Source organism: Rattus norvegicus, chromosome 5 (genome assembly GCF_036323735.1).
Source record: "Rattus norvegicus strain BN/NHsdMcwi chromosome 5, GRCr8, whole genome shotgun sequence".
Lineage (NCBI taxonomy): Eukaryota > Metazoa > Chordata > Mammalia > Rodentia > Muridae > Rattus > Rattus norvegicus.
Window position 1 is genome coordinate 164,382,722 of NC_086023.1, and position 14,940 is coordinate 164,397,661.

Sequence of the window (14,940 nt, forward strand, 5' to 3'; positions counted from 1 at the left end):
TCATGGAAAGCCTCTCTCCTTACTCTCCCAAGCGTTGGGAATATAGGCACGAGTCACCGTGACACCAGGCACAGGCTCTTCCTCCCAGTCTTAGGCATTCCCACAGCCACGTGGGGTGGGCCAGCCCCTCTTCCCCTCGAACCCCTCTGAGTCTCTGCATGCCTTCATTCTGAAGTCTTCCCCGACAGCCCTGGCCTGCAGTGCGGTTCCTCCTTGCACCTCTTTCATCACCAGGCACCCATCTTTATTCAAAACACCAAGTGCCAGCCTCCCACTGCAGGGTGGCAGCGAGGGCCCAGGACAATAGGGTGCCCAACACGTTGGCCTGGACAGAACATAAGCTGAGAGGCTGGCCCTGCTCTTTGAAACATTGTTTCTTCGTGCTCTGAGCATCCCTGTAAGAGGTCTGCTCCCCTGAAACATAAGGGTATCAGTGTTTCTAAGTAGCTGCCATCCTGATCTCTCCGTGACTCTATTATCCTCCTGAGTGTCCTCCAAGTACCCATTCTCCTTGGCCCCGAGTGACCACGTCTCTCTGGTCAGCTGCATTGTGACTTTGCCTTATCTCTTCAGACGCCGTGGCTGCTGTCCCTTCGAGGGGAGCTGGTGGCTTCTCTGGAGGACGCTAGCTTGATAGGATTAGAGGTGGATATTGGCGCCACCATGGTCACCATCCGAAGCCCAAGACAAGAATTTCTTCAGAGGCTGGAGGTCAGTGGTGGACGGGAGGCTTGAGGGAGGGCTCTGCAGCCTGGCACCCCAGGGAACACTTTGTTACCCTGAAGTGCCAATTCACATGTCCACCTGTGAGACTGGACAGATTTAGGCAGGCGGCTTCGAAAATTGGGCCCCATTAGCGTAAAGTGCACCGCTAGGCAGATGAGGGGCTCCGGCAATCATGTATTCAGCGAGTCCTGATCATGGTGGCAGGAGCATAATTACCATCTCTTTAAATAGCCCAAAGTTGCCGTGTAAGAGAAGACGGCTCACATGACATTTGCTCCGAGCTTGCTTCCTGCTAAAAATATCCTGGCTAAATAATATTTCCTGGTTGCACCGGAGCAACAGGCCCTGGCCTGGAGTCTGACTCTTGGGTCTTTGTTCAGGGATGAGGTGGAAGGTGGGGTGGGTAGGAGGGGCACTTATGGAGGGAATGAGCCTCTGGAAGGAACAGTGGCCACAGGGGGGACCTTCCTGCTTCCCCAGGTGTGGAACACCTCCCTGGAGCTCCTGCCATTGTGGCTGGTGAGCGGTTCCTATGCCTACTCCTTCGAGGCCGCGTGCCCACTGGGTAAGACCCAGGGGTGTCCCGAATGCCCACCTCTCTGGCCTAAGCACCGCACCGTCTGTCACTTCTGTTTTCTCTCCTCTGCTAACCACTTTGCCCCCCAACCCCGCCACCCCAGTCTGCCTCCCCTTTTCTTATCCCCAACTGCTGGGCTGGGAGGAGTTTGGAGGGATGTCTGAGTGGTGTGTGGATTGTGACTGTGACCGTGGACCGTTCTATCTACTGAGGGCTGCCGACTTGGGATCTGGGAACGTCTGGGGACTCCTGGCAGGCTCTAAGGATGTTGAGGGCAAAGATGGGAAAGGGTCTGTAGTCTTAGTCTGCAAGGCTTAGAGGTGGTACCCTCCCTTCCCGTGCATTGAGATACCCACGCTTCTGCATTGCCAGGAGGCCAGGACTCTGGACGTACTCTGCTGGCCTCCAGGGGATTTAAATTCTAAAGATCTCGCTGTGCAAAGTTAGACGCACCAAAGGCTTTGTCCTGGGTGGGTAGATGAGAGATGAGGAACCCTGCAGGTTTGATTAGAATTTCATCATGAAATAAGATTCAGAATGAGAACTCTGGGGAGTTTGGGGGCCTTGGGGGGTGTCCTTTGCCAAATCCCTATACATCTCCCGCCCTGTTGGTATTATTTGAAATATCTTTATTTGGAGACAAATGCTTTCATTTAGCAACTGCAGAGCTGGCTCAGAATGTCCCCGTGAGAGGGCTGACACAACAAAACTCTCGCTAAAGTGTAAACAACTGATGAGCTGGGCTTCCTAACAGCGACTTGTAATGGAAGGAGCACCAGGCAGGCTCATGGGACATGGTGTTGGCAGAGGAAGCCATCCTGCCCCTGGCACCTGCTTTTCCACCGACCTTCCCAAATGACAGCATCCTCGGGGAGCTGGGCAGGGTGACCTTTCTGTCCCCTCTCCTTTCTGTCCACACAGGCATGGTCTTGGGACTAAGTCCCAGTGTTGAAGTCAACTGAGTAATGTGTGGGGCTGGTCATGGCCATGCTAAGGTCTCTGTGTGCCTGTAACTCATTTTCTGGGTCTCATGTCCTTCCAGTGTCTTTCCAGCCAGGGTCAGAGATCTCAGTTCACATCCCCAAGCAGAGACTGGGTCTGGTCAAAAGAGGCTCCCTCGTTGAAGAGTCTCTGAGTCCCAGATTCCTTCAGGTGCAGCAGTCTGACACCTTCACGGTGGCCGAGGACAGGGACTTTGTGGTTGTCAGCATGCCAGCAACACTGCTGCTTCGGGACCAGGTCAGTGTCCTGAGGGTACCACCATGCTATTCCCTCCGAGGCCTCCTGCTCGGGCTACAGTTAGAGCCAGAAGTCAGAAATCAGAGAGCAGGTCTTTGGGAATGACTGGGAGGTGCCTCTCCGTTCAGATCCTGGAGGTTCAGCTTGGTTTTGAAGGTGGCCCCAGCGGGGACAGCCATAGGGCATGGGTACCTCTTGTCATATGTAACCAATGTCCTGTTGCCCTACAGCCGTGCCAAGAGGTCAGAGAATCCCCAGGGACACAAGCTTTCTACAGGGTGGACCTGAGCCTGGACTTCGCAGAGATGGACTCTCCAGTGCACTGGACCGTAGAGAACTTTTTCCAGTGTGCGGGTAAGTGAGGAACCCTGAAAGCATGGCTGCCAATGACAAGCACATGCCACACAAGGTCGCACTTCCTGGCCTGGGTTCATTCTCCTGTGACAGATTTTCATTCTCTGGATGGGAGAGCTGCCACGTCCAGGCAACTCAGTGATGCTGTTAGGCTGCTGGCTGCTGGCTGAGATACCGAGAGGCCTGGGTACCGAGTAGGGAAAAGGTGCCTGGCTGTGGGTAGAGACAGAGGTGGGAGTGTAGCAACTGTCCAGCTTAGCCTTGGGTTAGAGTGCGTGCGTTCACGCGCCTGTGCAGATGTGTGCGCGTGTTCATGTGCATGCGCGCGCGTGTGTGTGTGCGTGTGTGTGTGCATGTTCATGTGCATGTGTGTGTGCGTGTGTGTATGTGTATGTGTGTGTGCATGTTCATGTGCATGTGTGTGTGCGTGTATGTGCATGTTCATGTGTGCATGTGCATGTGTGTATGTGTGTACATGTTCATGTGCATGTGTGTGTGCATGTATGTGCATGTTCATGTGTGCATGTGCATGTGTGTATGTGTGTGTGCATGTTCATGTGTGTGTGCATGTTCATGTGTGTACGCGTGTGTGTGCATGTTCATGTGTGCATGTGCGTGTGTGTCTGCGTGCACGCGCGCGCGTGTGTGTGTGTGTGTGCACGTATATGGAAGCCAAAGGTTAGCATCCATTGTCTACCTTGCTCACTCAACTTGGTTTTTTCCTTTGAGACAAAGTCTCTCACTGAACCTGGAGTTTACATATTCAGCAAGTCTGGTCAGTTCGCAAACTTTAAGCCTCCTCCTGCCTCTGCCTGCTGAGCTGAGTGCTGGGGACTATGGGAACATGCTGCAGTGTGGAGCTTTCAAAAACATTTTTGTGTGGGTTTTTGTTTGTTTGTTTCTTTTCTTTTCTTTTCTTTCTTTTTTCTTTCTTTCTTTTTTTGAGACAGGGTCTCTCGGTGTAGCCCTGGCCATCGTGGATCTCATTCTGTAGACCAGGGTGGCCTGGAACTCAGAGATTGTCCTGCCTCTGCCTCGGGAGCACTGGGATAAAAGGCTGTGCCACCACAGCCCAGCTTTTTAAAAACATTTATCTGTATAGGTGTTTTGCTTGCATATATGTCTATGCACCATATGTGTACCTGGTGCGCACAAAAACCAGAAGGGGATTTCTGACCCCCTGGAACTGGAGTTCCAGACAGTTTCGAGCTACCATGGGGGTGCTAGAGCGGTCTCTTCACGCCACAGCTTTTTTTCTTTGCGACAAGGGATCTAGAGATCTGAACTCGGGTCCTTGTACTCTGTGTGGCAACCACTTTACCCACTGGCCTTTCTTCTATTCTGATTCAGGGTCTTAGTGTGTAGCTTTGGTTGGCCTTAAACGTCCTCTGCCACCCTGGTACTAGGTGGGCAGGTATGTGCCTGCCACTTCTCTGAATGGGATCAGAGGTTTTGATTTTGTTTTGTTTTGTGAGATAGTCAGAGCCTCACTTGGTCCAGGGTGGTTTTGAACTCACTACATAGTCAAAGGTCACATTGAATTTCTGGTCCTTCTGCCTCTAGCCCACAAGTGCTGGGATTACAGGCGTATACCACCACATCCAGTTTTTCAGTACTGTATAAATTACTTGTTTGTTTGTTTGTTTGTTTTGAGACAGGGTTTCTTTTTCTTTCTTTTTTTTTTAAAAGATTTATTATGTATACAGCATTCTGCCTGCATGTACACCTATATACCAGAAGAGGTCACCAGATCCCATTACAGATGGTTGTGAGCCACCATGTGGTTGCTGGGATTTGAACTCAGGTCCTCTGGAAGAGCAGTTAGTGCTCTTAACCACTGAGCCACCTCTCCAGCCCCGAGACAGGGTTTCTTGGTGTAGCCCTGGCCATCCTGGAACTCATTCTGTAGCCCAAGCTGGCCCAGAAACTCAGAGATTCATATATGTTAGGCAACCGTTCTCCCTGCTGAGGTACATCCATACCTAGTCTCTACTTCAGGTCTCCCCAGCTCCCTCAATCTGGAGCATAAGGATCCCAGAGTGTCACAAACACTGCACTAGAAAGCGACGGCTCAGGCTAACACCTGGTACAGGATGTGACATTTCCATTTTGGTGTGTCCTGCTCTCTCTGTGTGGGCTCCAGTTCCTCAGGTCAGCCGGTGCCTCAGTCTCCTTTGCACTGCACCCTGCATCCACGGGGATGCTAGGTGAACACTGTATGTGCAAACTCCCCACAGGATGCTGTGACCCTGTCTTGAAGTGGGGTGGGGGGGGGTGGAGGGGGGTTTGGTGAAAGCCGGGCTACCAGAAAACCTGGTATTCACACGTGCAAAACCACCAGGAGCAAACCCCGTTCGAATCCAGCACGAGGAAATACACATAATTCACAAATGATGTCAACCACTTTCATCTCAGACTTCCTAACTGTCCTCAATAGAAGACAGACGGGAAGGAGATTGAACTCAGATGTTAATGGTGCAGGAATGCCCCGTTACCAGGATATGATGTCTCGGTGCTGCATAAAAATGTAATTATATTCAGAACTATATTTAAAGATTAAAAGGGGGACTGCCTACCACATCTAGCCCCAAACTCGGAATTAGAAACAAAGACAAAGCCAGAATGGGTTTGGGGGGCGTGGGGGGAGGGAGGGGGCGTCAGGACGGGTCTCATTCTAACCCGCCTGCTAAAAATGGAAATATTTCTCAAAAGTTTTTTTTTTTTTAACATGTTTTCGGCTGCTTTTGTTTTAACCGGTTCCTGTGGCACTGATATTGATTTTGAAAGGGAGGGTCGGAACTCGACCCGGCCACTATGCGGTAAATGCTCGGAGGCCCGCCAGATGGGGGTCTCTCCAGCAGCCTGTGAGGGGAGATAAGAGACTTCTGGGGACTCTCTGGGAGGGCAGGTGGACTCAGTGGGAGATGCCGAGCGTGAGATGGACTCTGTCCTGGCCCCCAAAGGGTAGGTAGGTTCTTCACAGGGAGATAATGAACACAATGCCAAAATAGCAACAGCTATAAAAACATTTTTGGAAGATTTTTTTCCCCTCCCTGGGAAGATTTACACGGGGAAAGAATGTTCCCTTCCTGGTTTTATTAATTTCGTATCAGCAGCCGGAATGGATCCCTCTCCTCCCCGGTCCCCAGCGCACCTCCTCTGTACCTCCCTGCAGTTTCTGGAGCTTTCTGTTCTTTTTATAGTCTCCGTGCTGAGCTCCCCACTTTCCCTGCAGTCTGGAAGCCTAGAGATCAGGAGCTGCAGTGTCTCCTGTCGTTTCTCTTCTCCAGCTTTCTCCATCTTGCCTTTAGTAACCACTTAGTGAGCGCTTGCTAAGACCCAGTTTTCACCAGAAATTTTCACAGGGCGATTTTCTTTTGTCAGTATGTGACTCGTGAGTTAGGATGCGAATGGATTGTCTAAGCGTCTATGTCGGTGGAAATTTCCTTTTGGAATAAATCTTCCTCCTCCTCCTCCTCCTCCTCCTCCTCCTCCTCCTCCTCCTCCTCCTCCTCCTCTTCTTCTTCTTCTTCTTCTTCTTCTTCTTCTTCTTCTTCTTCTTCTTCTTCTTCTCCCCCTCCTCCTCCTCCTCTTCATCCTCCTCCTCCCCTTCCTCCTCCTCTTCATCCTCCTCCTCCTCTTCCTCCTCCTCCCCCCTCCTCCTCCTCTTCCTCCCTCTTCTCTTCCTCCTCCTCCTCCTCCTCTTCCTCTTCCTCTTCCTCCTCCTCCTCCTCCTCCTCCCCTTCCTCCTCCTCTTCCTCTTCCTCCTCCTCCTCTTCTTCCTCTTCCTCCTTCTCTTCCTCCTCCTCCTCCCCCCTCCTCCTCCTCTTCCTCCCTCTTCTCTTCCTCCTCCTTCTCTTCCTCCTCCTCCCCCCTCCTCCTCCTCTTCCTCCCTCTTCTCTTCCTCCTCCTCCCCTTCCTCCTCTTCTTCCTCCTCCTCTTCCTCCTCCTCCTCTTCCTCCTCCTCCTCTTCCTCCTCCTCCTCTTCTCCTCTTCCTCCTCTTCTTCCTCCCCCTCTTCCTCCTCCTCTTCCTCCCCCTCTTCTTCTTCTTCCTCCTCCTCTTCCTCCTCCTCCTCCTCCTCTTCTTTTGTGCAAATGCTTGCTTTGCCTGCATGCGTGTCCATGTACCATGTTTGTGCCTGGTACCCTCAAAGTTAGAAGAGGTCACACCAGATCCCCTGGGACGTACAAATTACAGGTGGTTGTGACATACCACGTGGGTACTGGGAACCGAACCCAGGTCCTCTGAAAGAACAGCGAGTGGTCTTAACTACCAGGCTGTCTCTTCAGGCCCTGGTTATGGATTTTGTTTTAAGTCACCCTTACCCCGCCACAAAACCAACAACAAAAACAAACCAGTGTTTAAGAGCAATCTAACCGTTTCAGAGGCAGCTCTTGAGAGCAATGGAGTAAGTGGGGTGCCCAACCCCAGAAAAGAAAGTCGATGGTAGTGGGGTGTGTGGCTGCAGTTGAGGTGAGTGCTAGGGAAATGGCTCAGCAGGTAAAGGAGCCTGCTGCACAGCCTGATGGCCTGAGTTCGAATCCCCAGACCCACACCCACGTGGCAGAAAAGAAGTGACTCAGGCAAGCTGTTTGACCTCTGATCGCACGTGAGACAGACGTACGTACAAAGTGCAGCACGTGTGCTTCCCTCGAGTGAGACTTTTAAATATGTAACTGAGAGCACCTGGAGGGGAGTGTTCATAGGGGTCAGGTAAGGCGTATAAACCAGCGAGGGTCTGGACTCCCAGGGCCCCGGGCATGGGTGATACGGTATTGGAGTCAGCAGGAGCTTCCCCAGGAGAGACAGGCTGACTCCTCTGGAGATGCACCCGAGAGATTTCTTGTAAGGAGCTGGACCACGATGGCTCTGTCTGTTCATTTTCCTTGTGAAGCTGGTTGTAAAAGGTGTTCTCTAAGAGCAGGATGTGGTATCACATGCCTGTGATTTTAGCTTTGGGGTCCATGACAGGAGGAAGGGTAGTGAGTTCAAGAACAGCCTGGGCTACCTATAGAAATCCTGTCACAAACAACAACACAACAAAATCCCTACAAATGTCTCAGTTTTTTGTTTTTGTTTTTTTTTTTTTCTTTTCTATTCTATTTTTCGGAGCTGGGGACCGAACCCAGGGCCTTGAGCTTGCTAGGCAAGTGCTCTACCACTGAGCTAAATCCCCAACCCCCAAATGTCTCAGTTTTAACCACCCTAGAGCCTGAACCAAGAATGTTAAAAGACTGGCCTTGAACTTGCTCTTCAAGGTTGACCTTGAACTCTTGATGCTTGGTCCACACTTTCTGAGTTGCTGGGACCACAGGTACGTAGTACTATACTTGGCTGATGCCGTGAAGTCTTGTGCATACTGGGCAAGCATTGCACCAACTTAGCTGCACTTCTAGGCCTGTAAGGTTTCTAAAGGCCTGTGAGAGTCAGCTGTGAAGACAGCTCCTATCTCAGCGCTGGGCACTGACCACTAAGCTTCTCTTCTGTGGGAAAGGGGATGGATACTCACGGCTTTCATGGCTGGCATCAGGAAGACTTTCACCTCCTTAGGGGGAAGGCTGACCTCTGTTTTCCGTTTTAAAAGGATCAAGAGAAGAGTCACTGGTCCTAACAACCACACCGACTGCTCTTCCGGCCCTGTCCCCTGGATGGGGAACTACACCGGTAGAAACACCATCTGCCACCTCTTCCCAGCTCCAGACCCCACCAATGGCTGCCCCGGAGGAGCTCCCTCAACATTTTGTGCACCAGCCTACTAAAGAATCCACCAAGGCAAATCCATAGTTGTGTCCTCTGTGCAATGTTCCCCAGCCAGGAGTCTGGTCCCCATGAGGCAGTGATGGCCTCAACTGGGCTTACGCCCTTTCTTATGAGACCAGTCATTCAGGGACAGTCACACTCTGACGCCCTCTCCAGTCACTCCCCATTAGTCACATCTCTCCCTCAGATTCAGAATGTTTCCCTGGGGAAGGTGGGGATCCAGAGCACAGCCTTTCACCCACCTTCTCTGGCTCTCAGCCTTTCCGTGCTTTGAGGTGTGATCTGAAGAAGCAACAGTACAGATAGCAGCTGTATTCACAAACGGGGGTCACAGACTGAGGGATGCCCCCCACAGTGTGGTAGCAGGAGTCCTGGAGGCAGGGCTAGAAGCCCAGCCTGAGGCCAGTGGCCCCCGAATCCATTTCTGCAGGTGGCCAGGGAAGGCCATATGCTTTTATTTCTGATGCTTTTTCTCTCTCTGCAGCAGGAACTGACAGTGCCATTTATGCAACTAACTAGACCTGCAGGAGGAAGCCGGGTGTTGATGACTTTCCCCTCCTCCAGTGCAGGGCAGGAACGCCAAGGTCCTCAGACCCCTCCAGAGAAAGCAGACTTAAGTCCACATCCCCAGACTCCAGCTACACTCTCCTCAGAACACACTGAAGTTTCCCAGACTGGCCCTGGCCCTTCACACTTGGTTTCCCTGACTCCCAATTCCCCGAGCACACATTTGTCTTCAGGAATCCCCTCTTCTCCGTGGCCTTCCTGGCCATCTGATGGTCCCCAAATGCTCCCGTGTTCTGAACCATCGGTTACGCTAACCGAAGATCCCAGAGCTATGAGAGCTGAGCGGGACTCTGTTCAGCCATCAGGAAGTCCCTTCCCTCCAGGAGGTTTGTCAAGTGAGACTGCGAATTCAACAGAGTCCATGGAACTTATCCCGAGGGAACCTGACCACGTCAGTGAGGAGTTTCTGCCATTGACAAGGCTCTTCATGAGCAGCCTGGCTAAAGAGGGTCTGATTTTCCACCATGACCCCGAGAGACCTCAGGAGAGACCCATAATCAAGGCTGAGGAACCTCTGCAGAATGATCATGATCCCTCTGGAGAGGAGACCAGAGGGTACCTGGACCTGCCAACATCAGAGCCAAGTCAGGAAATGAAAGGGCTGGCGACAGATGCCACATTCACAGCCTCAGGAAGGAGGCAGCCAGATGCCAGGGCCTATCTGGAGACCTCGAGTCCAGAGCCCACTGGGAGGCACAGAGTGGGTCCAGCAGCTCTCCAGACAGCGCTTCCCAAGGGCCTTCTGGCTTCCGCTTCTGAGAAGCCTGCAGCCCCTTCTGAAGGAGGTGCAGATAGAACCCTACAACTAGAGTCAGTACCTCTGAGGTCTGAGGGCTGGCATGATCTGGGGGCTGCACACACAGCCAATCCCCTGCCTTCACCCACCCAAAACCTTTAGCTCCTGCAGAAGTCCTATTTCTTCCCTCCGGTGAGCCTGGAAACATACTCCCTAGTGGTCAGGAGTCAATGGAGTCCAGGTTGGCCCCCACTGCTGACAGCCATCAGCCTCCTGAACCCTAGTGCGTGTGGAGGGGTGCTTCGAGAGGACCCTATGGCTGAGCCTTTCTGGAGAGTTCAGGGATGAGTCATAGGAGTATCCAGGGAGGGGAGGCCCAGAGGAAAGGGAGGACATGGTTTGATATGTTCACGCTTCCCTTCAGGAAGCCGGCTAGGACAGGACCAGAGCCCTTGGCTTCCTTGAGCTGGTCCAACTGTGTTTTACATCTTCCTTCCCTGTTAAATCTGGGAAGGCATCTGGGCAGATGCTGCCCTATAGCTGGGCCCACCCACGACTAGGGCTCTGGTCTCCACTCCAGCTCTATAACCTTAGCAAGGCACTAGCCTTTCTGAGCCTTAGTTTCCCCATCAAGGAAACACAGTGGGTTTATGGATGGTGCGTGTGTGTGGGGTGCGTGAACAGGATCACACAGAGTGTAGAGCCCTGCCCAAGCTGGGAACCCCAGGGGGGGAGGAGGATGGAGGATGGAGAGTCAGTACTTTGGCTTTTGTTCGTCCCATGCCGTGGTTTCTATGGTAGCAGCTGGTTCCCTTCTGGGCTTGGCTAGACCCATTGACCTGCAGTGACCCAGAGCTCCCAAACTCTGTGGCCCAGAAGCCCAGCTGTGGCCAGGCACAGTGACCGGGACCGGAACCCCACTCTGTGCCTCCTTGAGAGGGCAGTGCCTTGCCCACCCCAACCCCCAACCCTAGGCTGGCCGACCTGGAAGTGGGATTTGAAATGCAGCCAAGACTCGAGGAGGCCAGCAGCCATGCCAGCCCAGAATGCGAACTAAATAAATAAATAAATAATCAGGGTTGTCTCGGCTGATAAACGGTCCCTACCTCGAAGATGACTCCCCGCCCCCCCCCCGTCCCACACTCCCCCGCGTGTGCCCCCCTTCTTCCTCCTCCTCTGGGCAGATCCATCCTAGGCAAAGGCTTAATAGCCCCATTTAAGGCTTTTCCTTTTCACCACGGAATTGAGCTGCTTCTGCCATTACAAGGTTTTCAGCTTCTCTCTGAAATCAAATTACTGACTCCATTTAATTTTTTAAAAGCTCAGATGATTTCCCTTCTTGAATCCGAACCGTGACTCCAAGGCCAGCCCTCTCTCCTGGCCCCCCCTGGTCTGCACCCCCCCTCCAAGGCGCGTCCCCTGTGGATCGCCGATGCCCAGGGATGGTGGCCCTCATACTAAGGCAAGCCTGACACCTAGAGGGGGAAGCCAACAGATGGCCGTCCAGGTCCCACATCCTGGCCATGTAGCTCGGTGGTCTCAGCTTCCCCTGGGTCGGTAAACTCACAGGAGTCCAGGGAGCCCACTCTGACACACCTTTACAAGATAGTGAGACCAGTGGACAGAGCCCAGCGGTCAGAGCCCAGCTTGATGCTCTGGGCTCATGATTATTCTGCAGGGCCCACCCCCACATTGCCTTCCACCATGTGTGTTCAGGACTCCATCTCTTGACAGATCTCTGGAGTTGCTTCTCTGTACTAGGTACCATTCCACCTCCAGAAGGCCCTCTAGACAGAGAAAGTCCTTTATTCTTTGTGTGTGTGTGTGTGTGTGTGTGTGTGTGTGTGTGTGTGTTTTCCAGATGTTTCCCAGTGCTCTGAAGAGAACCAAACCAAGTATCTCGGTCAAGGGTTGCTTTGACTGAGAATGTCAGACGGCACCAAGGAGAAAGGTCAGAGGTGAACTAGAAAGGTCAGAGGTGAACTCAGAAAGAGCCCTCGGGAGTTAGGTGCAGGGTATGGTGTCAGAGGCCTGTGAACCCAGCTCTCTGGATTCTGAGGCAGAGGGTGCTTGAGGTCATCGGGAGCTGTAAAATGAGATCCTGTCTCAAAACAACAAAACAAAACAAAAAGCCAAGTACAAGAAATCCCTCCCACTGTGAAAAGGAAAGAAATATTCAGGTGAGGTCATCTAGGCCAAGGGACAGAAACTACAAGGGTGCAGGGGGACAGAAAGGTCACTGGAGAAGGTATTTAAGCAGGAGGTTGTCTGTAGGGTTTGAACACCTTGAAGGAGACTGACCTCAGGGGGCATCTTATAAGGTATGACATTTAGGAGACAAGTGGCCTTACGTGAGTGCTTTACAAAAGTGGTCATGGCTAAACGGTTGGTCAGAGGGACAAGTGCAGGAGCCTGGAGAGCCTGGAGAACAGGGGCTGGCTGGTTCAGGACTCACTTGCCTGCTCTCCTGAAAGGAAAACGACTCCCCAGGTCCCTTCTGCATTGCCGTGCAGTTCCTGTGTTGTGAGGTGTGAGATGTGGCTTGCAGGAAACGACGTATGCCGTCCGTCCTCCGTCTTCACCACGGTACCGTGCTGCCTCAGGGAGTCATTTTGTGCCTTCGCTGTCTCTGCCACCACTCACCCCTCCTCATCCCCATTTCTCTAAAGCCACTTAGCTTTGGAACATCACAGCCCAGGGCATGAGCACACCCAGAAGTTCTTGGGTTCTTCCCTGAGTCTTCTGTGTGCTGTACCGACCCGCATCCTTCGACACCAGACAAAGGGAATGGAGTTAACGAAGTCACCAGGCCTGGAGTGATAATGTAGTTCAGTAGGCAGAGAACTTGCCTAGCATGAGGCTCAGGGTTTCGCTTCCCATCACTGCATACGTGGAGATGGTGGTACACATCTGGAACCCCAGCATACCAGAGGTGGGAAGCTCATTCTAAGCTACATGGTACTTTGAGACCAGCCTGTGATAGATTTAAAAAGGACTATATCTAAATAAAATAAAATAAAATTAATCGCTATGAATGGTCCAGCAAGGCAGGAAGAGCCCAGGCCTAGCCTGGCCTGGCCTGTGGGTGCTTTTTCCAGCCAGAGCAGACAATAGGCCACTATTTTTCCCCCCTCAGCTCACTCTCCTCCCCAAAGTGGGAAGTCTTCTTTAATTAAAAAGCGCTTGGGGGTTCTATGCAGGACTCCTGTTCTCTTTTAAGACATAACAACATTGGCTCTGTGACCCCCACCCCCCACCTCTTGATGTACCAGGACCAGAGTGGCACCCATGACCAATTCTGGGGCCACGGCAGGCACATTCGAGAACATCGTCCCTGCCTTGGGGACATCTAATTTTCTTGCCGAGACCTCCCAGGACTTTCAGGCATCTGTTTATGCCTGACACATCTGTATGCCGTGACATCTCGGAAGAGGGGTTCTGTGGAGTTGGGGGTGGGGGTGAGAGGGTCTTAGCCAGTCCAGCTATTCAATGTGATTGGACATCACTGGGTCCCTTGGGTTCGACTCTTTTCCTCAGCGACTATGCAGTGTCTCAGCCGGGATGCAGTCAAATGTTGTACATCTCCCTTTGCCTGTTCTGTGTGGCAGTCAACACAGCCAGGAAAACCCTGTGTACCAAGCCTGTGGCCCTGCGCTCTCAGATGTTCGAGGCTTCCTGTGGCGGCATAGCCTTTTAGCGTCAGCTGCAAGTCTCTGTTGGGTATTTGAATCTTACTTAAACTGGAACTGCAGTTATCAACTCAGTAATTCTCCAAATTACTGAGTAACCAGAGAGGCCGTGTGGTTGGGAGGGCTTTCTTCTGGCTGTGCGGGGACCAGACTGCTTGGGACTGCTGAGACCTCAGCTCACTTGCTGAGCCTGGACTCAGTATGGAAGTAACGTGGTTGGAACCTCTGACCTAGGCTAAGGCAAGTGTCTTGGTAGAAATGAAGCCACTGAGCAGGGTCCCTGAGCCCCAGCTCAGCCCAGGCCTTGCCGTCTCCCCATGTATCTCCTTTCAGGACTGAGTTTGGTGGTTGTGGGGGTACTGTGGGCTCCTAGAGATGTCAAGGCAAGCCAGGCAGGGTGACAATAGGGACAGAAGGTTGTTCTCACGTGCCCAGCCAGGGGTCACAGTCACTCTCCTTCACTCCCCCACCCAATCTTTCACAAACACTCAAGGACAGTCTTAAAACTTACTGCGTTTAGGATGACCTTGAACTCCTGATCCTGCGCCTCCTGAGTGCTGGGATTACAGGCATGAGCCATTCTGCCACATGCCATTCATGTAAGGCTTGACGTGGAACTGGAGGCATCATGCATGCTGGCCCTATCTCCTCACCTCAGCCCTCCTCTTTCCTCTTTGAAGACCCGGAGTGAGCCATTCCACAGCCCAGCGCTGTGCCTCTCAGAACTCTAGTTCTCACCGGGAGGTCGCCAGCCAGCAATGTCTGCATTTCCTAGGTGTTTGCTAGAAACACAAATTGCTAGGACATTTTGTTTGTTTGTTTGTTTGTTTTTGTTTTGAGACAGGGTATCATGTGGCCCAGGCTGCTCTGGAACCCACTGTGTAGCTGAGGCTGCCCTGGAATTTCCGATCCTCCTGTTTCCCTCTCCCAGTTGATGAGATTGCAGCTGTGTTCCACCATGCTCAGTTTAGACACACAAATTCAGAAAGTTGAAATGTAACTCAGCTACCCCTGTGTAGCCCAGCCACTGCAGCAGGGAACGGATTGGACCACACTCCAGATGACAGATGGAGAAAATCAGTCAGCAAGGCCTGATAGTTTGCATTCTACAAGACTTTCAGAGGATTCAGGCAAGAAAACAATTGAGAGAGAGAGAGAGAGAGAGAGAGAGAGAGAGAGAGAGAGAGAGAGAGAGAGTGAGTGTTGGGTACCCCCTAAATCAAAGAACTCCCCTGCCTCTAAAATAAAGGTGACATTCTGTTTCCAAAGTCTTGCTACCTCCATTTGCCC

At 52.2% G+C, this 14,940-nt stretch overlaps 1 protein-coding gene across 1 annotated transcript in view; it reads left to right on the plus strand.

Moving 5' to 3' along the window:
* C5h1orf127 (similar to human chromosome 1 open reading frame 127) overlaps window positions 1-11,037 on the plus strand; it is a 35,426-nt gene extending 24,389 nt beyond the window's left edge. Inside the window, 7 exon segments of the mRNA XM_039111358.2 lie at window positions 574-711; window positions 1,207-1,291; window positions 2,346-2,542; window positions 2,773-2,896; window positions 8,483-8,670; window positions 9,143-10,109; window positions 10,112-11,037. Of these exon segments, the coding sequence (XP_038967286.1) occupies window positions 574-711; window positions 1,207-1,291; window positions 2,346-2,542; window positions 2,773-2,896; window positions 8,483-8,670; window positions 9,143-10,109; window positions 10,112-10,245 (1,833 nt within the window). The 3' untranslated portion in view covers window positions 10,246-11,037.
* Window positions 11,038-14,940: the final 3,903 nt, after the last annotated feature.